At 41.3% G+C, this 25292-nt stretch overlaps 1 protein-coding gene across 1 annotated transcript in view; it reads right to left on the bottom strand.

The window, feature by feature from the left end:
• Positions 1-308: 308 nt before the first annotated feature.
• Positions 309-25292, bottom strand: part of IDUA (alpha-L-iduronidase) — a 47468-nt gene continuing 22484 nt past the window's right edge. Inside the window, exons 3-14 of the mRNA XM_084304726.1 lie at positions 11914-11996; positions 11163-11270; positions 10389-10484; positions 9608-9810; positions 9017-9196; positions 7227-7443; positions 6423-6638; positions 5700-5821; positions 4340-4465; positions 3652-3728; positions 2792-2892; positions 309-590 (exon numbers count right to left, since the gene is read on the bottom strand). Of these exons, the coding sequence (XP_084160852.1) occupies positions 490-590; positions 2792-2892; positions 3652-3728; positions 4340-4465; positions 5700-5821; positions 6423-6638; positions 7227-7443; positions 9017-9196; positions 9608-9810; positions 10389-10484; positions 11163-11270; positions 11914-11996 (1630 nt within the window). The 3' untranslated portion in view covers positions 309-489. The remainder of the gene's footprint in view (positions 591-2791; positions 2893-3651; positions 3729-4339; positions 4466-5699; positions 5822-6422; positions 6639-7226; positions 7444-9016; positions 9197-9607; positions 9811-10388; positions 10485-11162; positions 11271-11913; positions 11997-25292) is intronic.

Here is a 25292-nt window from a genome sequence, read left to right as displayed (position 1 = left end):
GGGATGTGGCTGTCTGGTTGCTTTGTGCCCTTCCATCAGTCTGTTATATCAAGGCAGCAAGGCAGCTGAAACAGGCAGTTCACTCTCAGACAAGTCCTCCTTGTGCCTTTGCTGCCATCCTCTCTCATACAGCACAGTGATGATACAGCTCCTGCAGCAGTTTAAGGCTTAACAAATCTTAGATTGTCCTGGGCATTAGCTCAGTGAAAAATAGAGAATAACAAAAATTTATTTCCATAATTCCTAGTTAGAAAACCAAATCCCCATCCTATAATTGTTCAAGCTGGGTTGTCAGTTGTGACTGTCTGATAATGCTGACTTTGAAGAGTTAACGGGGGCAGTTGCTTCCAACTTGCATTCCCAACTTGCTTCATCAGGTCCTTTCAATACTCCCTCCTAAGCTTGGGAGGAGTTTACTTTTTCTGGGGAGTTGTCATCTGCAGGGAGCATACACCACTCGGTCAACAAACCAGGCACCACTCTTCAGAGTCACTTGAGAGCTTCAACATACTCCACAGGAACGGAGGACAGGCCAGCCTTCCCCCAGTAGTCAATGGCACGCACTCTGTAAAAGCCGGAGACTGAGCTTCCTGCAAATGAAAAGGTTAGAAATGGTCACTGTGAAAGGCTGACACCAGTGGTGCTTGGAGGGTGTCTGTAAAATGTAGGTGTGTGGAATGGCGCGGAGAAGCAGTGAATTCAGTCCTGCACCCTACGTAAGTGTGTCTGTACCTGCCTAACTAAAAATGATTATAAATTCCTCAGGGCCAAACACTAGCCCCCTTTTTTTTTTTTTCCTTTTCATTTGCACCATGTACCTCCTTGTCTTCTTATTTGGATTTGTGAGTAGTGGATTGCTTTCCCAGCATTTCCTTTGGAAGGAGGCTAGGACATATCTACTAATTTCCTTTTTTCCGACTCACTTGAATTCTGCCTATTATTCTGCCTTTGTGACAGGTTATATGCAGACAGGATCAACAAAGAAGCAGAACAAGAAGTATGCAGGCTGACTGAAAACCCTCTGCTCCGGTGGCAGGACGACTTACTCCAAAGGTATGTGAGTTGCTGTTCTGCAGCTCTCCTGGTTTTCATCCATGATCCAGTTCGAAGAACACAGCCTTCACTAGCAGACACTTTAACTTCACAAACGATATAAATGTTTGTTGTTGGTTTTGTTTTTCTTTTTTTCCTAATCTATTTACTTGACTTTTAGGTGTGATTTAGTATTTTATGTTTTCTTTTTTTAAAGGAAAAAAAGAAGGCTAGGAATAATGAGTAAGAAATATGTACGTAGCAATAATGGTTGCAGAGATGGGGGACTTTTTCAAGAACTCCTTCTTTTTGATGTTTGAAACAAGCAAGTAAATCTGGTAGGTTTCCCAGATGGGCAGCACTAGATGATAATGAATTCTAATCTCGGAGATTTTCCTTGGCCATGATTTACAGTTCCTGGCTACTTGTGCAGCCTTTATGTTGCAATAATAGCTCTGAATTTTATTCTGTGCCCACTGCTAAAGCCTTTCTCAGGCTAAGATGCGCTTGTGTTTCTGGAAGAAGCTTCTCTGAATTGCAACTTATTAGTATCACTTTGAGGTAAGGTCTGTCAGTGTTTCACACAGCTCTGATCAGTGCTTATTAGTATTTCTTGTTTGGCAGAATCACATTAAAAATTAGACCACTTACGGTTAAAAAACCCAAACAAACAAATGAGATAACAACAAAGAAAACATTACAGCCTTCTTTCAGCCTTCTTCATCTGGGTACGTCTGCATTACATGTAGGCTGTACTTGAGGAGATACGACCACAGTCATGAGGAGTAGCTTTGCCTGCTGACAAAGATGAACCTTACTTCCCCTTAATGTGAAACCTCTAAAACTTAGGCAGCTAGTCAGGTCTAAAAAGAAAGCTCTAGGAAACAGCAAAGAGAGGATTCTCTCCTTGGTTAGGTGTTCAGACAGCTAAAACAAACTGTCCTACAGAAGGACCTCTTCTGTTTTTACAAACTGGGGGCTTCAGTGGCTTAAGCCTGTCAAACCGTAAACAGGTATAAGAACAGGAACAGATGACCAGGAGGAGTGCAGATGTGCAAGCTTCTGCTGCTGCAGCTCAGAGCATGATAAATGTATGACAGTCAACCCCTGCAAGAAAGGTGGATGTGACCTCATACTTGCTTGTGTGTTGCCAAGGCTGGTAGTTAAACACCTCAAGCCTCAAGTGGTACTAAGCAAATGTTACCAAGGCTGCTTGCTCCTACCACCCTACACGAAGAGCACTGTACAAACTGTATTTGCCACACTCTCAGGCTAACTCATGACCAATATCCATGGGACTGAGCCCAAACCTCAGCATTGTCTTGCTTTGAGTGAACTACCAAAAGTACAATGCCAGGATCAGCACAATGCCAAGCTCTGATCATGTGGAGCAATTTTTTTTGTTCTCATTTTTGCATGCCTCTGCACCAGTAACAGCAGAGACAAAGGAGCTGCTTTGCCTCCCAGGGAGCTTGCAAAGGCCCTTGTCTGGGTGACTTTGGTTTCTGTGACAAGAATTTACTTGTAGCAATGTTTATAATAATGTCCTCATGACTATTTTTCAATAAATGCTTGTCCTTGAGAATACGGATTTCACAAAGAATGTGGTCCTAAAAGAAGGGACATGCTCTTATTTGTGATGGGAATGTATGTCACTAGCAAGTTATGTGTTTTCAGTAGTTACTAAGTGGAGTTTCACACATTTATCAATGGAGTAATTAACATGAGAAATTATGTGGTATGTGTGTTTTGGCCTTACCTGGACTGTAGACCCAGAGAGTGAATATTGTGTCTTTGGCATTAATCCGCCGGTAGGCTTTTCCATCTGGTGAGAACTGCACTTCAAATGTCTTTATACATCTAGAAAAGAAAACCAGATGAGCTGGTAAACACAACTGATAGTGCAGCGAATTATCAAATCTTAATCTCAGAGACATAATAACAAATGCCAAAAATAGGAAATATTCAGTTGACTCACTGCTATAAAATGCAGGATGGCATGAATTGTGTATTTTAGGAGGAATCACAGCTCCAACAGGCCACAGAAGAAAATCCAGCCTGACTTGCAATATGGGGTACTTGTGGCATCATAAACTGGTAAGCATTTTTCACTCCCAGACCAGAGGTTATCAAAGATGAAGTCTGACTTGAAAAGAAGCTCTATCAGTGCTTCATGAGGAACTCTGGGTGTATATTGGACCGCTTTGGATAGTTCAGCTACGGAAAGTTTCTATTCCAGTATAGCTTGCTGGAGCAAGGAACTGGAGGTTTTCTCTTCCAACCTATAGACTTATGGATAATTCTACCTAAGCACCTGTTAGTAAAACAGTTTTTGTCATGAATCTTCCTGTGTGCTATGCTGAAGGAAAGTCCCTCAAAAATGTCATTGGATGCTGGTGAGCAGCATGCAGATCCTCTTGCTCAGACAATAAATTTGTCAGAATTACTTCCTGTAAATACATGGGGGTTATACAGTTCATTTTGCCATGCAAATGTACTGTAGCATCTCTCAAGGAGCAAGTAGTCATTAATGAGTAAACTTGTTTCACTCTGAAGGACTGGTGGCAACTTAGCGAGTCATGTGTTGGTTATACCCATTGTATTTTAAAAGGCACTTACTTTGAATTTACACAACCATCGTCCCACAACACAACAACCTGTCCTTTTGTGAGAGGGATGAAACGAACACCAGTCACCTGTCCAAAGACAAATGCCCATATCAGAAAGCTGTACAAACCAATCAGTAAGGCTAGATGTTCTGCCCTCATCCCACCTTACTGAGATTTTCCTTTGATTCTTTCCATTGAGACTTGGATTAAAAAACAAAATTTCTACCTCTGCAGCTTTGTAGACTACAAGTCTCCAACCTCTAGACCTTGCAGAAGACCTTCAGAGGCTCTGTGCACCACTATGAGCATAGTTATCTTGGGACTGAACACGCAGATACAGATACCTAACCTAGGACAGGCATGAATTCACTTCATTTTTAGCTATGAATTATTAACTGGAGAGCTGTCGTCAAGCCTGGTAGCACATGACATAATTTTAAAGCAGAGACTGTATTGCCGCATTATTATTTTCCTACCATTGGTAAACGTGCTTTTATCTCAGTGATGGCTCCTATCACTTGCTGTGGAATGCTTTATCTTGAATTATGCCTCGGATAGCCTTCTTATCAAAGGAAATAACTGTTTATTTACTACGTGTACTGTGGTACTTTTAATAAATAATAGGCCCAAATGCTTAATGAGATTTGAAGAAGGAAGCAGTTTCTAATTTGGCACGTCTGTTGGTAGAACTCACATACTTGATCAGGTACAGAACTGGGTCTTGCACAGATGTGGATGAGAAAGACTGAGGGAACGGGGAAGTCTTGCTTCAGCGTCAGGATGCCACCTTCAGGAAAAGCGAAGGGGCCTGTTGCCACTGGGTCCTGTGGATTCAAAGACAGGACTTGTGAATAATCTTCCATCATTACATTACAGAATGCAATATCTAACTGTTACATCAGTGTAAAATGACTGTGCATTTACTTAGGGGCTATAAAAAAATTCTGGTAGAGTTGTAAATATTTGCTGATACATGGTTTATAACCATCAAAGTTCTTCAACCTAGCAGACTTTTCTATTTTGGCTGTATTCCAACCCTTCACAAAACACACAGCTTACGTCCATCCCACAAAATACTAGGCCACAGTGCCCTTTAGCTGCAGTCTGCTGGTTTAAGTAACCTCTCAGGCATGCCTTTCAGGCTCTCAGGTCTTTACAAACTGCCCCACCTCTTTGCTGTAGATCTCCAGTGTGCACTGAAAGTTATTGCTAGCTGCAACAGCCACTCAGATGAGGTTTCACAAGACGGCCAAAAGGATCTAAAGCCTTTTTGCTGTCTTGCCAAAGGAAGACCTGATGGCTCCTATAGGATCCCATAGGCCTAAGCAATAGAGGTTTATAGTGATTGGGAAGAGAAGACACAGTACTACTGTACACCAAAGTCAGAAGGCAATTACTGTCTGTGAGCACTGAGTTGGTAAAGGTGTTCGCCTTTATTTTAACCCATGGGTCCGAATGCTATGAGAGAACGAGCTAAAATTACCTGCCACTCACATATTCTCATACACAGTGAGTAATCTGGGCATGGCTTTTCTCAGTGAGGGGGGACACCTAAGAACTTATTCCTCAGTCCCCTCTGGGGTGAAATCGCAATTGGTGAGGACAAGGGGAAACTGCAGGCCTCCCCAGGAGCCCCTGAGAGGCACAACGAGGAGAGGCCAAGCGTCTCCTGAACTAGCACTGGGTAGTTTCCACCTCAAGGGGCTGTTTGTTTTCTGTTATTATTGAGGGGTTTTCCTTTCAACTATCTGCTGAGGCAGTGTGATCCTCCTGTAATGCATGCAGGTCCATGGGACTTATTTGGGGCCACTAGCAGAGAAGACAGTGATCTACATTTGGTCGCTTGCATTAACATGAATGCAAAGCTACCAATTGTCTGTGAGATACACTTCTCTGCATGGCTGCAAGTCCATTTCCAAATGCATAGGAGAAACACATGACAGTGGACTAAGGAAAAACATTTGACTACCTGACCTGATGCCTTGTCTCTTTATCTGTAATTAACCAATTAACAACCACTTTGGCCATACAACACTTCAAGCAAATACACAGTCATACCTCAGCATCCCTGATTTGCTGGAACTGCTCTGGGGAGGGAAAGTCAGGGCTTCCTAGTTCCTTCCACTTCAGGTAGGGATTGGTTTGGTTGTTATCCAGGTAATACGTCATATACACTGGCTCTTCAGGAACACAAATGAAAGAAAGTAAACCCTCCATTTGGATTTAAATACCAACAAGGATAAATGTAGCAGAAGGTGTTGACATTGACATTCGCAAAAGTGATTTCAGCACTCTGGATCCTGGCTTCCAGTGGAAAGTCATGAGGTCAGGGCTAGCACTCTTACAAGGCTCTACAACCCAACCTATAGTTTCCAAGTTCAAATTTTAAGTTATTATTTCCACATCCAGAATTGAAGCCCATTTAATTTTGCAGAGGTGCTACATGCATTTGTTGGACAACTGCATCAATTGTGTACTAGTGTGGTCATGTTGGCTACCTTGGAGTGATCTTGGTAAGGGAATTTTTTGCCTGGCATTACCCAGCTAAGACGAATAGCTTTCTGAAAAGGCAGCATTTGCAGCTGTTGTTAAAGACAGGGGCAAAGTAGAAAGAGCTTTTCCTACAAGAACACCATAGAAAAAAATGGGAGTGCCCAAAAGATGAGTGAGAAAGTTAGCAAATGAAACTCTTGCCAGGAAAATAAACTCATCAGAAGTTTTTCAGCACATGTTCTGCCTTCATAATCAATTATGTGAACTGCCTACATGGTGTTTGCTTACCTCTAAGTTTGGGGAAGTGGGTGGCATTCACTGTGACAGTGCTGATATTGGATGAAGTCCTGTTATCTTCACTTGAATAAATCAGTAGGGTAGCTTGCCAACTGTCTGAGGGCTGCAGCTCACTTGGGGTGTGCACAGATGCCAGGACACCAACCGTGTCATTTTCAGTGCTTTTGCCTTCACTGCTCTTTACTTCTGCAAAGATTTGCTTTTCTCCTTTGAAAAAATGTGACAACTCTGTAAGCATAACTGCTAGTCTGTCCAACTTCTGATATAAAAAGGGTCAAAATATAAGGATATATAAGCTGAGTGCCTATAGCTTTTTTATCAGGTGTAGCATCAGTCAGGATTATGGGTGGATTTTATTACTGCAGAGCATGCACATACTACAGCAGGTCTTATGCTTAGCAGTTCAGCTAACAAAGTCTACATATGTAACAGTGAGTTAGGATCTTCCTTTAGTAGGCTGCATGTGTCTTACAGCTGTAGGGATTTATTAAAGTCATTTACAGCCTGAAATGATGGCACATGAGGAAGTACCAGTCAACTAAAAAGAGTGGTTGGCATGCAGAATTTGTAAACAAAGCAGTAGATTAAATCAAAGAGATGACAGGCTGTCAGGAAGATTCTCCTGAGCTATTAATTTCTCGGAGGAAACGAGAGTTCATTTTTCTAACAACCACAGCTGGGTAGGAGAAATCTGGCATTTGTCAGGAGTGAGGTGGCTGACCTAATCTCTGTCATGCGAGAAGCTCCTAGGTAGATGAAGTTACTGATGTGCTCTCTCCTCGGTGATTACCATACCTAGCAGTGCCAGCAAGCCCATGACAGTCAGCACTGGTTTCCGCACCATCTGGACATGAGGTGGCTTCGTATTGTTCATCTGGAAACGTGCTGTCAGAGTCCGCTGTGTGAAGTAGTGCGGGTAGTAGCTCAGGAAGGCATTGTCATTACTCAGCAGTGTGTAGTTGATGGTGTTGTTGGCTTTGGCAATAAGCAGGTTTTGATGCTGGATGATTACCTAAAAAATCGTGGAGAAAATGGAACTTCATCATGGAAAAAAATCCAAAGAAAACACGGTACCTTTATTTATTTTTTATTTTTAATCTTTATGGCATATTAGAAAGAGCTGTCACTCTGTCATTTAGGAAAGTATGAAGAACAAAACTGTTCTTCACACCTCTTGAAGAAACTATTTTTAGATAATATATTAATCACTGGAAAATTTGAAGTATCCACACAGTTTAGGCAATAAAAATTCTCTGAAATGACTACCACTGGTAGTTTGCAAAAATTATTAATATGTTTCCTTGGTGACTGAACTACAAATGATATTCCTCTGTTTTGAATATTGGATTAGCAAACTGTATTTATTAGCTGAAATAAATGTAAATACTCCATATGTGGAGTTACTTTGTACCCATTAGACTGCCTATAAATTGGTCCCGGATTCCATTCCTCAACGAGGAGTGTTATCCTTTTAGTGCTAACAAGGAATACATTCTCTCTCAGTATTGCACTGGTTACTGAGCTGTTCTTCAAAAAGCCAGAGTTTACTGGATTGTGCCTAGATATCAGAATCAAACACTACTTCAGAAAGCTGACAACAGAGAAGGTCTCATAATTGTGACCCTGAAGAACGTACATTTAACAACACTGGGCTCCAGCTCCTATCTACCGAAGTGTTAATTTTTTGTTGGATTGGTCTTTTTTATCCCCTCATAACACCATGTCACTATAAACACTGCTGTTTCTCTCACAAACTCCCTGCAATGCAGCCAGTGACTTGCTGCTCTGGAGAAGAATCCTTCTGAATTGCAGCCTAAAGGAGCTAGAAGCCTTTGTCCACAGGCACAGCTGACAACATGCATCCCATTCCTGGGTGACATACATGCTCCCACGTTTGGGAATTACTGCTTTGCACAGGAGTGTTTGGACTCTGGATGCTGTATAAAGTAGTGACTCACAAAACAGGCATGCAGTGGGAACTGTTGCTTTGTAGGGGAAAGACCTGAGCTTGCTCAGGGACCACACTACTGTTCCTGCAAGGGCAGGAAAGCTGAGCATTCTCTTCGCCTTCTGCTTTTCTGATCAGGAGCAGTATTGGCAGTAATTAATATGACCATATGTAGAGAATCATTATCCAAAGACAAAGAATGGGCTTATGCTTAGAGCTCAATGGACTTCATAATTATACCTGATGTCCCTTGACAAGATAAACTTGTGAAGAGGCTGGGAAGTAATCCCACAGAAGTGAGGTGACAGCTTGGAGAGAGAATGTGTGGGTATAGTCTTATCAGGGGGATTTAACTGGGAAATTGTATACACTATCCAACACATTCTCCAACACATGGATGGCTAGTTATCAGGTTTTTTTTTAGGGCAGATGAAGAAAATTAATACAAAGTAAGTAAAGCTACTGTTAAACTGTTCAGGGAAACACCGTCTGTATTTATTAGGCTCTCTATTTTATTTCTGTTATTCTGAGTAGTCAGAATAAGAAAAAATAAAAATTGACTGTAAGTTTACTTTTGCAACTGCATTAACACTTTAGGAGACCCAAATGTGACAAGACTGTCAATGAACAAAGTTACCTTTACAACCATAGCTGCATATGTCACATCAGCTCGCCACGGCTGTGGGATGGACCATCCGACCAGAGGATCTGCTTCATCATTGTATATGGGAACAGAAGCAAATTTTGGAAACAACTTCTGAATCTGTTCAACTGTTTCCACTTCTTGGTCCAAGATGTAGAGAGAACGCCCACCTCCCTGCAAAAATATTTCATGTCTGCTTAATAAAAGCGAGCAAATGGTAGTAGAGACACGACACAGAGTCCTAAATACATTATGAGAACATGTTAATAGAGCTCCTGAGGAGCTTGAGGACTAGACAGTATTAGAATCTTACACCTCATCCACTACAGTATGTACTGATTGTATGAGCTCCTCCTAAAACATAAGATGTAGAGGAGCTGAATCCCTGTGGGCATTAGGCATGGGCCTTAGAGTTGAAGTCTTGCAACTGACCATATTCTTCAAAGTTTCTTTAGAATAGGCAGCTAGTTATGATTCCTGATATAGGTTGCACACTCACCTAGGAATCAATGTCGTAAATCAGAATAAAATGTAAGTTGGACTACACTGATTAAAAATAGCTTTAAATTGAAGTCATGGACCAACCTTCTTATGAAGAGAGATGTAGTCCAGTCTTACACCAGTCTCCCCTGTGAAGAAGTTGGTTCCATTGTAGCAATGACACAGAAGATTCCAGCATATGGGTGACTTGGGAAAGGGGTGGAAGGAATCTCCAGGCCCTCCAAATTTTAGTAGAGGACTGGCTGCTCTTAATCCTTCTGAGCAGGCATCATAATAGTTGAGGAACCCTGAAGTCCAAGCAGATACATGTATCAACAATAATAACTCAAAATAGAATCTTGGTCAAAAACTGGGGGGGAGATATTATATCTTTCTATTATTGCATTTATTGGCAGGACCTCACAAGCTGAGTCTACTCTTTCCAAGGCACTGGCAACATGAGAAGACACGAAAACCTCTGCTGCATTCACAAGGTTCTTTCAAAGGTCTTGTGAGGACAGGTTCCCAAATCATGCATCTATCAGTGAATGGTTTTCCTCTTACTCCACCCTCCATCCTGCTACCTCTAGTAAACTACTTTATAGTGTTTTATAACCAATGAACAGGACTTAACAGTGTAACTCCTCTTCTGTTTTCCCTGTTCTGCTAGCTCTGTGTTGCACTGATGCTCAAGCAGGGAACAGAGTAATTATTGTAGTAAGTAATATGACCTGAGCAAAAAAGATTAGATACACCTTTCACACTCCTTAGCTCTCCTATCTACCTTATTTCTTTTCCAGCATCTCTCCTTTCTTACTGTTTCCCACCCAACACACACACACACTTCTCCCTTACTACACTAGTAAGTACTCCAAAATATGCTTACCTTCCACTGTCATAGTCACATTGTCAAAGTCATGGTGGTCTGGTTCATTCCAAGTTTCAAAATTCCATTTAGCAACATGCACCAATCCGTATCTGTCTGTGTGAGAGGCCTCATTTATCAGTGAGTTGAGTGCATGTACAGACAATCCTATCAGTTAGACATGTGCTACACATGAGGTTACACCACCTTGTTATACTGCACTGGAGTGTAAATTAACTGTTTTTAATAATCCGGAAAATGCAATTTTGGTGATTTCAAAACGATACTTCATTTTGGATGGAGCAATGTTTGAAAAAGATGACAGGACCACCAACACAGAACTGCAGTGAGGTGATGTGAATAATAGCTTTGTGGGGAGGGCACCCGGCCTAAATGAGACTCAGGCTAAGGCTTCTGCTTTGTTGGAAATATTTGGAGCTGTCATGTGGGATGCATTCAGGTTATCATGCCCTAATGCCAGCTGGTGGTTTACAACCACAATAACATAAAGAAGTTAAAACTCAGTCCCGAGAGGAAGGCTAAATGTGCTGCCCAGAACACACTGCACATTCAGGCTGTTGGACATGGAATAGCAAAATGGGGCAATTGTCCCATTGGCTATTCTGGCATGGGTCTTTTCCTGTTTTGTGCTGAAATCCAGTGTCATGACATTGAACACAACCCATAAAATTTTCTGAGGTAGTTAGAAAGGATCACAACAGAATAAGTAATAGGACTTGCTTGTTTGTTTTTGTTTTGTTCTGGTTTGGTTTGGTTTGTTTTTTTGAAACTTACCTATGTATCTCCTGGCCAGAAGTGTAATTAAATTTCTCCATCTTACTGCCTGCTCTTTATCTTCAAAATTTAAAAAATATCCTGATGGATTTCCCATCAATTCAAATCCTAAAATAGACACAAAAAAATAGATTTATTTATTTATTTATTTATTGTGAACGATAATCCCTTTTGATTACCTAAGGGGTTTTTGCATTATCTGAAGCAAACGTGTTAGTGAAGAAACACAGATAACAAGCAGCATTGTTTAGTGGACTTTCTTTCCTGTTTCTACATGTCCCCACTGGGAATATTTCAGATTTGAGGTTGCTCACTCTTGTTACTTGTTGATGACAATAGTAATCAATAATAATAGTTACAATCACAACCTGAAGGCACAGGGTGAACACCAAACACTGCAGAAATACAGGGCAGGCTATACTTTGAGGACCTGCTTCTCTGGCCCCTTTGAGGCACAAAGCTAATGGGTACAAAACTCTCTCCTCTTCAAGAAATCTAATTTTCCAGTTGACACATCTCAGATTATTGTTGCAAGCAATGTAAAAGAATTTGTGTTGTCTTAAGTGCCCTAATAATACTTTTCTTACACTGTTTACATTTACGTGGACATGAGGTAAATGCAAGCAGTAAAAAAAATGAATTCGGATCAAAATCAGCTTTGGCAAAGTTCACTAAGAGTGGTTCTATCTGATGATTGCACAATATGGTCAAACAGATGTGGCTAGCAGTGAGGAGACGGAGCTGCTCTTACCTGGAATTAACTTATTTTCCCACAGGAGATCCATAAGGTTATCCAAGGCAGTAAAATTGTAGTGAAGTTTCTCATTCATCACTCTGAAGAATACAGGTGATAAAATGGTCCAATGTAAATATTGCAGCATTTGTTTGCAGACAAGCCAGATGTGTGCCTTATTTTGGCTCTCAAAATTTACATATAACTAGGTTTCTTGCAACTGCACCCACATGTTCTTGCTCTAAAGGTTGTTCACCATAAGCAAGCCATTTTTCTTGTCCAACACACGCTCTTTTCCTATTCCAGCAGCAGCAATAGAAGTCATAGAATGAGGTTGCTTGTTGGGTTTTGAGTGTTTTACAGTGTCTTAGGCTCTCTGTACTCCTCCCAAAGCAAAACTTACTGAGACTGTTATTACCGACTGATAGGCCAGCTGGTTTCCATCTCGTCTCATATGCAGTCTTTCTTAATGCTCTTTTATTTGTAATATACAATAGACTTTCCTTAAAAGTGCTCATGGGTTGAAAAACCGCTGAGAAAATGCCTTTCACAGAACGGTGAATTTATACACACAATTGTAATTTGCTTGTAATTTTTACTTTATTGTTGGCATTCACTTAATATTTCTTCTGTACTTCTGGGATCTCTGGCTGCAATGATTTGTATTTCCAACTTGCATCTGTATTTAGAAGTGTCAGTATTCTGTCAGCCACATTTAAATATCTGAATTTTCCATATCTGAATAACCCAACGCAAGATACTCTATGATTCTATGAATTCAAAGACTTAGTAAAAGCCCCACGATGCATTCCTTTGTTTCAGAAATTCTTGCAGGATTGCAAAATTCATCAGTGCAAAATTTGGGCATGCAACTGCATGGGAACACCGGAGGTCTTTTACCCAGGGGCTGAGAAATGCAATTTGCAATGATCTATGATACGTTTGAAGATACACTTTAAATTCCTGAAAGATTTTTCTATCATGGCACCCACTGAAAACAAATATAATGTGACATGTAGGTTGTGTACGGTTTGCCCAAACTTCTGAGCGTGTAGCCTGATTTAACTGAAATCTGACAGGGCAGAAGAGGTCTTGCAGTATGAAGTACCAACAAGGAATTCAGAATTAACTGATGTTGACAGTATTCTGTTAAGGTAACTTACTGCCATTTGGCACAAGCCACAGCTTTGGGCTGGTGTCCAAATTCTGCTTCTGAATGCCCTGAGCAAAAGGTTTTGTAAGCACCCTTGGAGACTAAGCGCAGCCCTAGTATGACCCTTAGCCAAGATGTTTAGGGTCTTGCCATTATCTGTCAGAGCTGATTTCTCCATCCTTGCCGGAGAAACCTAATTTCCCTGGTCCACTGCAGCCTGAGCTCTGCCTCTGCTGCCTTAACCACTCTGTCCTAGGCACCCTGCCTCTGCTTGGGTTGTACAAATGAACTGCAGGCACAATGCCCTGGGTATGATAGAAGGGGGAGAGACAATCAGACACAGGGATTTTACCTGATCAGAGCTAGCAAGGCATGCTGGCCACAAAGAGTAGGAAGCGGGAGCAGTACAGTCAAGAGAAGATCTCTTAATCACTGCTGGATGCTGTGTAGAGATTCACAAACTCGTTTCTTTCCATGCCCTTAACAGGGAAGAAGGGATGTGAGCCACTTTGACAGAGGGTTCTTCCTCTGTCCTCTCTTGACAAGAGAAAGTTTCAGTTAAGAAACTGTAGGAGTAATCTTGAAGTTCTCAGAGAAGGGCTGACAGAATTGCCTAGCCAATAAAGAAGGGAACTGTGCGATGTAAAGATGAAAACGTGCCATCAGCATCTCTGACTGTGATTTAGAGAGCAAAACAGAACAGGCAGAACAAGTGTAATCCAAGCCATATTAGTGAGTACCAACCCCATCTGTGGCATAACCATGCACACACTTCTAGTCCCAGCATGGCCACACGCTCACCAAAGACCTGAAGCTGGCTTATCTCTTTCAAAGCATGTTCTTCCACCATGACAGACATCGTCATGCCTGCGGCCACTGACAGGCTTGCAGCTCCTGCCAAAGTCAAACAATGCAGATGTGAAAGAAGAAAATGTCAGATTTACTGTCGTACCCATATGAGCATTTCAGAAGTTACTGTTGAACTAAAGAATGGCTGTTTGGAACAAGCCTTTTTTCTTTTTTGGCTTAGACAGACATTTAAAAAACAACAACAAAAAAAAGTCTGTCAGTCCTATTCCAAAGTTCAAAGACAAATATTTTGTTGCAAAATGTAGTTCTGCTCCCTCAGATCCATTAACTATTTCCAGTTATACCCTGTGTTCTATTGAAATATTTGCTTACTTGCACACTTACAGTCAGTGAGCACACGAATGATTAACTCTACTGTCTTGTAAAAAACTTAATAAAGCCATTCAAATAATAGCAAAGGAACAAACGTCGTTCTGACTCCAGTCTAAGGGCTACACAGTACTACGTGAAAATACACGTGTAAACAAGGCCTTCTGTCCTATGCAAGTACACTCAAGGTCCCAGCAAATCTACATTTTTTCTGTTGTGTCCACTAAGTAAAATATTTAAAACAGAATGCCATTGCCAGCCATGACAGAGGTGGCAGTACGTTATTTGCTGTGCTACGTGTGTAGGTGTGTAGATCGTACTTCCTTTGGCTGATCTGCCACTTTATGAGAATATTTTATTGCTTGCAGATGGATTAGTAAGTATCCTGCTATTAAAAAGATATGCAAGTTACAACCTTTTTCTATTTCAATACCTGAAATAATTTTTGTCAGAAAAAAATACATTAGAGGCGCTGCTTTGACATAGCACCAGTCATCAGACCAGGTGTTTGAATAGCTGCATGAAATAATGTTTTCTGGGCTTTTTATGGGTTTGTATAACCAATTTATCTCCAACTTCAAGAACATAAAATGACTACTTGACTGATATGATTGCCACTTTCACAGACCTTGTTCTTACCCTTTATAATGTTACTTTTCCAATGTGAAGTGGATGTTTTTTTAATGACCTATACGTGATCACTAGAATTCGGGTTGCAGGGCTGCATGTCATGAGGTGTCTGTAGGCAGTGCTGACTGCCACTTGTGAGGCACAGCAGGGAGCTTGTAAGCTGGTATTAAATCCGGACTTTCTGCATGGTGAATACCGGCTCAAGTGTCAGGCTGTTACCACACAAGACAGCAAATATAATTTCAAGACACTGATGACAAGATCAAAACTGATCAACACAGCTGTAAGAAACAACTGCAAGAAGGCATTTGATTTGACTTGCAAACCTTCACCAATGTGCAACCTCTTGTCTTGCTTCCTTCCTTCCTGATCTCTCTGCTCCTAAGTCATGGTTTCTAGACAGCCCTTGCTCTATTTATGAACAGGCAGAAGTATGTGTGCTCATCATTTCAGCTGAACGCTTGCCAGACTGGGATTGCTCACGGTTTGCTGTTGGCTACTTCTGATGTGGAGCAGCAATCTCTGCCCTGTCTGTGCCTGGCTTTCAGAAGTTCCTCTCCTGTGCTTTTCAGGGAGACTTGCCAGGTAAGCCCTTCCTTTTCTTCAGCCACAAGCAGGAACTGCAGTTAAGCATTTGTACTGACATCCTGGCAGCAATGTTGCTGTAAGTCCCAGGCCTGAGGCTGCTGTACTCCAGAGCCTGCTCCTGCTGGTGAAGCTTCTTTCCAGCCTTTGCCATGGTCATGGTTCCAGGTCCATTTGTATGTGTTTCTCTTGAGTGTCTCATGTCACAGCTGTGCTGTGCACATGAAGAGCAGTGATGAGTAAGGAGGGGGGCCTGCTTACTGCCACAAAGTCTCACGATTTTCTTTTTCGGAAAGATGGCTTGCTTCGTGGGCCATCCTTTGCTGAGTCAAAGGTTACCAGCGGCCACTGTTAACAGCTTTCTGCAGCCTTTCCACATACTGGAGGAAGGGGGGGAATTATTAAGGGGTCAGCACCTTAGTTCACATGAAGATCTGCTTCAGCTAGCACAGCTGTGAATTCTGCTCCTTAGCCTGTGGCTGTGGTGCCCCTCCTGTGCTCAGCAGGTTGCATCTGCCTCTCGTCTGACCTGGGCTGATCCCATCCAGGGATATAGTAGCACACTCTAAAAAAATAGCGCACACACAGACATTGGACCAAATATCTTATCTACAGAGAAGAAAGCAAGAAAAACATAGGCAGGGAGTGTTTCTGTTCCAGGTAATCTTCAGTCAAGTATTGAATCTCTGATAACACGTCAAGGTAACTTTATCAAACTTTGATGTAGTGAACAAAATTCCCTGGAAAAGGAAACACTGGCTGACCCCCATCAGTAGACCACAGCCCTGTTTAGGAATTCAAAGGTAGCGTGTGGGGTGACCATCAGCAGAGGTCTTCTGCTGAGGAGAGCCTTGTCTAGCCTAGAATCGATGTGACCAGGGAGTATCAATACATCAGAGCGGGGCCTTTCTCATCCAGATATCCTCACTCAGCTCGTGTAGCCTCCCTTAGCACTCCTCATGGACACAGTTACCACACAAGTCAGAAGCTAACGTAGCTCAACTTCTTTTCACCAGTGTCTGAGAACAGCCACAGGGCCGGGTATGCCTGCTGCTTCCATGCAACCTCTCTCCCAGCAGATCAGCCGTGGTGGCTGGCTGCTTACACCCTCACTGGGTGCTCCTCAGGGGAAAGACTGCTGGCCAAGTGGTGAATGCAGATGAAAAACAGGGACAGAAAACTGGCACAAGGTGTTGGCAGAGGTGTGGCACAAATGACAGCTTAACAGTAAACATAATTTTTCCACAAGGTTCTGTTTGACCTCAGAAAAGAAAGGTGCATGCCATGAGGGAGCCACCTAGAAAAGCTCCTAATCCATGGGAGGCTTTCTGCATCTTGTTTAGAGATAACTGAGGGTGAAGCCTGGGCATACTAGGCACCATGGTGTGGTGTCACCTGAGATCATGCTACATACCCGTATTCATCTGATGATGAATGATTTAGCTGGGTGCCAGACCATCATGTGGCCTGGTACGCTGGTTCATGCAGGCATACACTTTGGCCACGGTGCCAGGATGTGGCCTTTGGCTAGGTGACACAGCATGGTAATTAATTGCCACCTCTCAAGTATAACCAACTGCTTTTTTTTAGGTGGCTAGCATAAGGAGTACCCTTAGATACAGTGTGCCAAGGAATTGCTTTCTGCCTTTCCAATGTTCCTGATGCCATTTTAAGAGACCGTGTATTTTCAGAACAGAATTAATGTGCATGACAAGCAAAGTGTCCCTATAACCTTGAGTCTTGCTTTCTGCAGATGAAAGGAGAACTGATCCTAAGGAATATTCACTGGAAAGGTGTAGGCACAGTCACTGATAAACTCTGTCAGTTCAACCTTTTGCTGCTACCAGCTTCTCCAGCAGGAACAGTCTTACTCCTTCAGCCAGGAAAGCAGTCTGTGAAGTGACAGTGAGTCACATAAGCTGAGGGCACAGCATCTTCAAGATGAAGGTCAAGAGTTCTGGACAGACTATGTCAGCGAGTTTATCTTTTTCCAGGAAGGCAGCTTGCTCCCCTCCAAGTCCTTCTTAGAGCACAAAATAATCCTGCTTCCTTGTTTTTCACTTGACTTTTGGCAGCTATGAGGAGTGAAATGGAGACGGTTTAAAGTTCAGGCTGTTACAAAGACCTTGTTTGCTCCAAAACCACCAACTGTCTACTTGAGATCCTTGTTCTGCTGAGTACTTTAAAACCTTCTGACCTTAGAAGCAGGTCCTACGGGGCTGTGAGTAGTATGGAAATGATACCCCAGAGTATATGAAGGGCAGGGTATTTCATTAGCATTCACCTTTCCAGAGGCTGCCTTCTCAGCAGTTATTGCTCCAGGTTTCATCAACATCAACCAAAAAAACTACTAAATTGATACCTCAGGTTTAAGCACAAGATTATTAATGAATAACTACGAAATCAGTAGGCTCCTGGGTTATTAATAAACAACACTCCCCTTCTGAACCCAGTGAGAAGCTGACAGTATGGTACTCATTCACATCAGAGCTGCTTCTACCATGCTCTTGCTCCACTTGCTCTAGCTTTTTACGGCCACCACAGGTATGGTAGTTGGCCGTCTTCTGTGAAGTGTGTATCCTAAAATGACCCTTTGCAGATTCACAAATGCTGTTTTTTCATCCCTAGTAGTCCCTATGCAAAACAACCTGTGCTTTTCACAGGCTTTACAGACCAAAAAGCCTCGTTTAGGCAATTTTTCAGAGCTGCAAGACCAAATATTACTAAATAATAATAATATTACCAGCTAAAGAACTGGCATGTTTTACCCCTTCCAGCTTTATTTGTTAGCATTAATACCTCTTTTCGTTTGCTTCTCAGCGATATCGTTTCTGCAAACAGGGACTGAAAATCTGCCTGCTTTGGTTAAGGCACAGCTTCTGCAGAGAGGCAGAACGCCAGAGACTTCAGCACACGCCGTGCCTCTCTCTGAGGGCAGAACTGGGCCTGTGCTGAGCGTAATTCACTCACCCTGTGGAGTGAATGAGTCAGCCCAGCAGTAAGGGGAGGGAGGATGCGCTGCCAAACTACACAGCCAGGCAGCATCCAGCCCTTGCTGATGTCACAGCCTGTCACAGTTAATCCATCCACACAACCAACCAGCACGATACATGCACAAAATGAAGGACGGGTATGAATCTTTGTATTTTAGGAACAAACTGGCTTCATACATGCAAAACACAACATTTGCTAATTACTGGAAATCACGATCTCTTCTACAATCCAGCCAGGAGCTGTGCATTCAGCTGCGTCTTTTTACTTTTAAATGACATCAAAATTGAAATTCATTTTTGATTGAATTCATTCAAATTGAATTTCATTTACAGAGCATCCTAATTAATTTCTTTCCTCTTTGAAATCAGCATCATTCGATGTTTACCTTGCAAAGCAACTCACAGAATTATTGCTGTGATCTGGCTAAATCTCACTTGCACAGAAGTGCAAGCAAACAATGAATGCTCTCAAGCTGCTGTTAATTGTGGCCTATGATTTTCCATTTCTTACTCAGCCTGCTTTTGTGAGCACAGTCTCAGTCCTTCCTTCAGCAATGTGCGTGTTGGTTAGGGGGGAAGAGAGAGAGGCAGACAAAGCATCAGCAGCTTCCTGTGCCAAGGTGAGTTAGCTTGCTAGGAAAATATTGTTAGTCTGTTGTGTCTGTACCCCCCCACCTCCCTCCTTTTAAAACAAATGTAAGATATAAAAAGAAAAACAGGCTACGAAAGTGTAGAAATTTAGGCAACAGTGAAAGATTTTTTGGTATCTGGCCTCTCCAGACATGTGAACATACCCTATCGGACTACCTAGGCATGGGTAATTTGGGATGTCGTGAGATCTTATTGTGATCTCTTGTTGAGATTTGCTGAGCATACTTTCATTTGTGAAGGGAATTAATCAAATAACGATACGCAGAATCCAGTAGCAGGAATTGATTTTTGGCTGATGCTTGACTACTAATTTAAAGGCACTTTGATCAGTAGGCTCAGCCACTTTGTAAACTGGGCTGCGAGAGCAGACCCTCCCTTCTGACCGGTTTTGATGTGTGGAAGTGATTTGCTCCTGCATAACACATGACTACAAGTGAAATGTTTGCTGCAGTTTTATACTGTCATTGCTGATGCCACTATAAATAAGCAAAATTTTGGAGAGCTGGGTAGGGAGACTAAATCCATAATGAATGTTAAAGGACGACTTTGCAAATGCACAAAACAAGAAAAAAAAAAAAAAAAAAAAAGAGGAATGATGACCAAGTGCTAAAACTAGTTTGAGCCAAGCATGTAACTCCTTTTGGCATTGCCTGGGAAAGCTGTCACTGAACTTTTCATTCCAAGTGGCAGCTGACTGTTCTCTGTACGTATCCAGCACTCTAACTCAAGCACTCGGTGTGATAATGCATCTTCATTGTAGGGAGTCTCCATGGCACATATCTGACTTACTGGTTTAATTACACGGTACTGTTCTTGTTAATTCCTCATTTTCACATCTTTATTTTCTGTTTGAGCTCCTTCTATTATTCTGCCTGTTAGCTTTATGTGCAAACATAGTCCAAAAGTGCGCGAATCCAACTGCACAGGACCTGGCTTATTTACTGTTGTGTGGTAGCACAACAAGGTGTCAGAATGATTGCACTCCCTGCTGCCAAATACGCAGTGAGAACTAAACTCAACAATGCTCTACACAGTCTGCTCTGTAAATCTGACAAGCACTCAGGCTGCTCAGAGGCTGGACTCATATGCTGCAGCTGGATCTGAAGTTTTGGACTAACACAGCGTGCTGCATTTACCAGGTCTTCGGCTCTGGCCACCCTATGGTTCTCAAAACTTGTTTTCACTTGGTGATATTTGCAGGGAGGAACCTGTAATGGGAGAGCTAGCAAACAGCCAAAGAAAAGCAAAAACATGCATGTCACACTGAAGGTGTGAAGATACTCCGCTAGCCTTCTCAGCTGATGGACTTTTCTAGTGTCCAGCTGAAGTACAGATGGAAAGTGGTGTTTGACTAAGCCCAGATGGATCTTTTTGCAGGACAGGTGTGCTTTCAGGTGTGTCTTTCTATGTCAATCCTTTTCTGCCCTTGTCTGTATGTCTGACTTAAATATATCACTTACATGCAAAATACAAAATGGAAGGAATCTTCACTAAATGATTCTGAGTTCATTTCCGTATTAAATGATGATGGTGAAAAGGCACAGTAAGTATGTCATCCACTGTCTTGCTCTTATTTTTTCAGAGTTTTTGTGATGAGAGTTTTCTGAATACTTCAGAACTGTCAAATAAGCACTATAACCCAAACTGGAAAGAGCGGCTCTTTAAATGGCAGGTGTGTCACCTCCTGGCTCTTGAATGCAAAAATGTCTTACAGTTAAGCAGATAAAACCAATCAATTGAATTTATAGGCAGTTTTCAATGAAATACAAACCTATAGCTCTCTGCAAACTTGAGCTGATAATTCTATTCTGAACCTGGTTTTGGCACTACAATTTAGGTTCATGATATATGATTGAATATGGCAGCAAAAGTTCTTCCACTCCATAGTCTTCTTTAGTTCATGTATATCCCTTCCTTCTTCTTTCTTTCCCCACCCCAAACAACTTCCACTACTACGGAAAATCTCTCCCTTTTCAATTTAAAAGTAAATTATCTCGTGCACTTATGAAACATTAAAATTTAGCTTGCATTGCACTAAGAAGTACTGTATTCCCTTTGCACATAGAAAAAAAGGTTTTGAATATCCAGTTAAGATTGCACATGAATGCAAGGAACAGTCGAAGAAGCTTCAGTGTTCCTCATAGACTATCTTTGCTATAGTAAATTTCCCCCAAAGATTTGCAAGTAACACTACTAAAGTTCATTTTGAACTGATGAATAAGCAGGCTTCAGGTCCACAGTTCTGTCTGCTTAGGGATGAAAATGTCAAAAGAACGGGACACCATAGGACAAAGCTACTAACTCTGACTACTGTGAGCCCTCTGATTACTGAAATTCAGTAATGACAGCGTCCAGTCTGGGGTACATCTTTTTTATAGGAGAGATTTCATTGCTTTAGAGAAGCTGAATCCTTGGAAAGGCTGCAATTTTTTTTGTTGTTCTCAATGGAACTAACAAAATCTTTGAAAGTAATTTTCAGACATTAAGGCAGACTCTTGACAATCATTACTAAGGATAGCAATTCTGGGAACCTGCTGAACAAAAAACAACACTTTTTTTTTTTTTTTTACTAGACAGACAAGCTCAGGCATTTTATGCTTAAGGGTACCTGAAGGTATGTAAATTCCTCTTAGACATAAGATTTATTAGTCAAGCCCCCTCCATGATGACGTATATTAATGAAAATCTTTTTTCAGTGGACACATCTATGTTAATTACCATGGACAGCTCACCACTGTGCATGTATAAGGGACACTACCTTACCTTAATTCCATTTAACACATCACTGTCTTTTTTTTTTTTAATTATTTTTTACATCAAGTAAGTATAGAGAACACCTGAAAATGTTAAAGTCATGACTGTACTTCCGTTCAGTCTCCATGCAGTGCAACTGGCTCTATTAAAACAGAATAGCAGAGATGAGTAAGAAGGTAGAGATTAACGGCCCCTGTACTTTAATGATTTTAAGCTTATCTTCTTCTACCTGTAATTACACTCATGGGACAAAGATTTTTTCCAGTGCTACTATTTATTTATGTTATCTCACTGTAAACACCACTGGAGTAATATAATTGGACAGACTCAATCTATATTATGACAGAATTTCTATTCTACTCCTTTAGAAAGCTGTGCTCCTGAGGAACTGTGCTACTGTGTGCTGATAAGAAATCTGTTGTGGAGCTACCACAGCTACTTCGTGCCTTCGGTAAGTGCTATGCAATTGGTTCTATGCTTGTAGTATGAAGAATGCATATTAAAGGGTGGTCTTACTCATTTTTATATAGATACAAGTTTGCAATGATTTTTTCCTGATCTCAGAATTTCTCCTGCCAGCAGGGACTACAGAAAATTAAAAAACAAAATCAAGAAAACTAACTAATAACATCTTTCCACTCGCATATACATGGAATTTTCAGCGGTATTGGAGACTTGCCACAGCTAGAGAAGGAGTGTTAGGAGTAGCATGTAAGGGCTTTTAAAAGAGCTGAAAAAAACATACTTGTGCTTTTCCCAGGTGATGCTGGCAGGAATATGAAGGAAGGGTTAGTGATTTTCTTTTAACAAACTCTATGCTGTTGGAAGGGTTTAGGCAGTGGTCCTTGTATTTTTCCTCTGGTGGACACGTTGTAGGCTTGGTGGCTTTCCCAACACTGGTGCAAGACCTGAAACTCATCCTGGTATACTGGCAATTACGGGTGTTGCATGTGAGTAGAGGAAGAGGGTGGAAGCTAATAGAGAGATGTAGAAGGGTTTTCTACACGTTGTTCTGAACTTAACTCCTGTTATGTGTTCGTCAAAGACTCCACCTGTTTTTGACATTATTGTTCCATTCACCTGTTTCTCCCTAATTCTGCTTTTTTAGAGCACTGGAATATCAAAATTATAACTTTGGAAGTGTTGGAAGGCACTGATGAGGACTTTGCAGCAAATGCTTGTTTTTAGTGCTCTCATCTTTCATATAAAATTGCTACCAAATGCCTACAGCTACTTTGACTGATTTCCAGGCCTAATTTTGAATGTTATACTACATTCTTTAACCCTGAACTGTGAGGAGAACATTCTTGGCATTTTATTGTATTTACCATTGATCATAGTCTGAAGACAAAACTTGATGCTGTTATTCTTGAATGCTCAGGGGATCTGTAGTCTATCCTTCACCGAGATGTTTCAGTGCTACATTTAAATGTTCTTTGCTTTGATTGCTGTTGGGCCACCAGGGGAGCTCACAGACAGTATCTGCAGATCCAGGCACTTTGCAAATGTTTGTAGTTCCATCAGTAAATCCTGGCCCCTGCTACTGTTTCTCTTCAGACATTAAAACCAACATAACTCATGATACTTCATATTACATCCATGGACCTACAAACAAATTACTTTGTTTTTTTAGCTAACTACATTTGTATGTGTATTCAAAATGCACTCAGTACTAGATTATCATTTGAATGTGGCATGATTTTCTGAAAAACTAAAATAGTTATTATATGCTATGACTTAAAAAGCTCAAGGAAGTGTTCAAATTAAAGCTCTTTAGAGAAATGCTTCCTATTTCGAAGCAGTGAAATATAATTTCAACCTCACACCAGTCCAAACACGTCACTTCCTTCCAAAATTACAAGTTTAAAACACTGGTTTGGAAAAAAATGCAGGAAAAAAAAAAAAACAAAACAAAAACACACCACCACAACAGACATTAATTCATCACAGTGCAGTGGGAAGTCTTCCTTTCTGCTTTTCTGATTTAAGCAGTTTCCTTCACTCAGCTGAGCCATTCCTGTGACGGTACTGTTAATGTATAGTTTCTGAACACAACTGTTCAGTTTCCTTGTGCATTCTGGATGACACGACTGACCATGGAGTACACCAAGTCTCTTTTTCTTAGCAGCTGTCCTTGCAGTATTCAGCGAGTTTAAGTGCTGTTTTAAATTATATCTGGAGAAAAAAGGGCTATGTCTGGAACATATAACCATTCTGAAGGTCAGCAAACAGACACGACTTTAGCCAGGTTCGTTTCAGTGCCAGGACAAGAGGCAGTGGGCACACACTGGAGCACAGGAGGTTCCCTCTGAACACCAGGAAGCACTTCTGTGCTGTGCAGGTGCTGAGCACTGGCACAGGTTGCCCAAAGAGATTGTGGACTCTACTTGGAGATCTTCAAAAGCTGCCTGGACGTGGTCCTGGGCAGAAGGCTCTAGGTGGCCAGGCTTACACAGGGAAGTTGGAGCACGTGACCTCCAGAGGTCCCTTCCAACTTCAGCTGTTCTGTGAAAACTAAAAAGTGTTTGGCTAAGCAGCACAAGACATCCAAATGAGGAAAACAGTTCCAATATAAGGGAGCTGAATGAGTTCTGCAGTCCTAACACCATCCTGATAACAATCAGTAGACTAAATGGCAAACTAGACAACTTCAAAAAACACTAAGAACCCAACTTAGCCCCAAAAGGTGCATTTGGTCTCGTGTTTCTATCTCAGCTTTTAGAAAAACTAACCTAAAGTAAATTGAAGCAGCACTGAGTTGCTTTGTGGATTGCAACAACCCTAATGAAGGAAAATAAATAATTCTCCATCATATTAAAATCGGAATCACAAATTGGAATACTTAGTAATATGTTTCCATAAATTGTTCTTTTCAAAACACGATTGAAAGAACTGTTTAGGCACATCGCCTGACCAGGTGAGCACCATGGTATAAAGGTAAATTGTATACTAATTAGGGTCCCAAGGGCATTTTAATTCATACAGATATTAATTAGGCTTAAGGGTTTTGTTTGTTTGTTTGTTTTTTCTTAATTCACTGAATTTATCAACTTCAAGCACGCAAAAAGAAGAACAAGGTTATTTCATTTGCACTATGTACTTCTGAGAATTTTATGTTATTGATTTTAGCCCAATAAACAAGCACTTGTAAGATTCCCTATATGAGTAATTTAACAGTTAATTATGCTTTTACATATACAATTAGGTAACCAGATATGAATTGTATGTAACAGTGCTGTGAATTTTCCGAAACATTCTTCTTTCCTCACGTAAATGTGCCAAAAAAGCCAAATGTATTTTATCTCTGTATAACTTTTTTTTTTCCTGAGTGCCATCAGGTAGATTTTGCTTTTAGCCTTTCACTGTTCTTAATCCAGTTAATATTAGACACCTGTACATAAGCAAAAAAAAGTAAGTCAGGCCTACAGGATAGCTGGGGAGGGACTCTTCAT

This window comes from Netta rufina, assembly GCF_964035555.1.
Source record: "Netta rufina genome assembly, chromosome: Z".
Lineage (NCBI taxonomy): Eukaryota > Metazoa > Chordata > Aves > Anseriformes > Anatidae > Netta > Netta rufina.
Note: the sequence above shows the minus strand (reverse complement) of the source record. Positions and strands in the feature narration are given on the sequence as shown.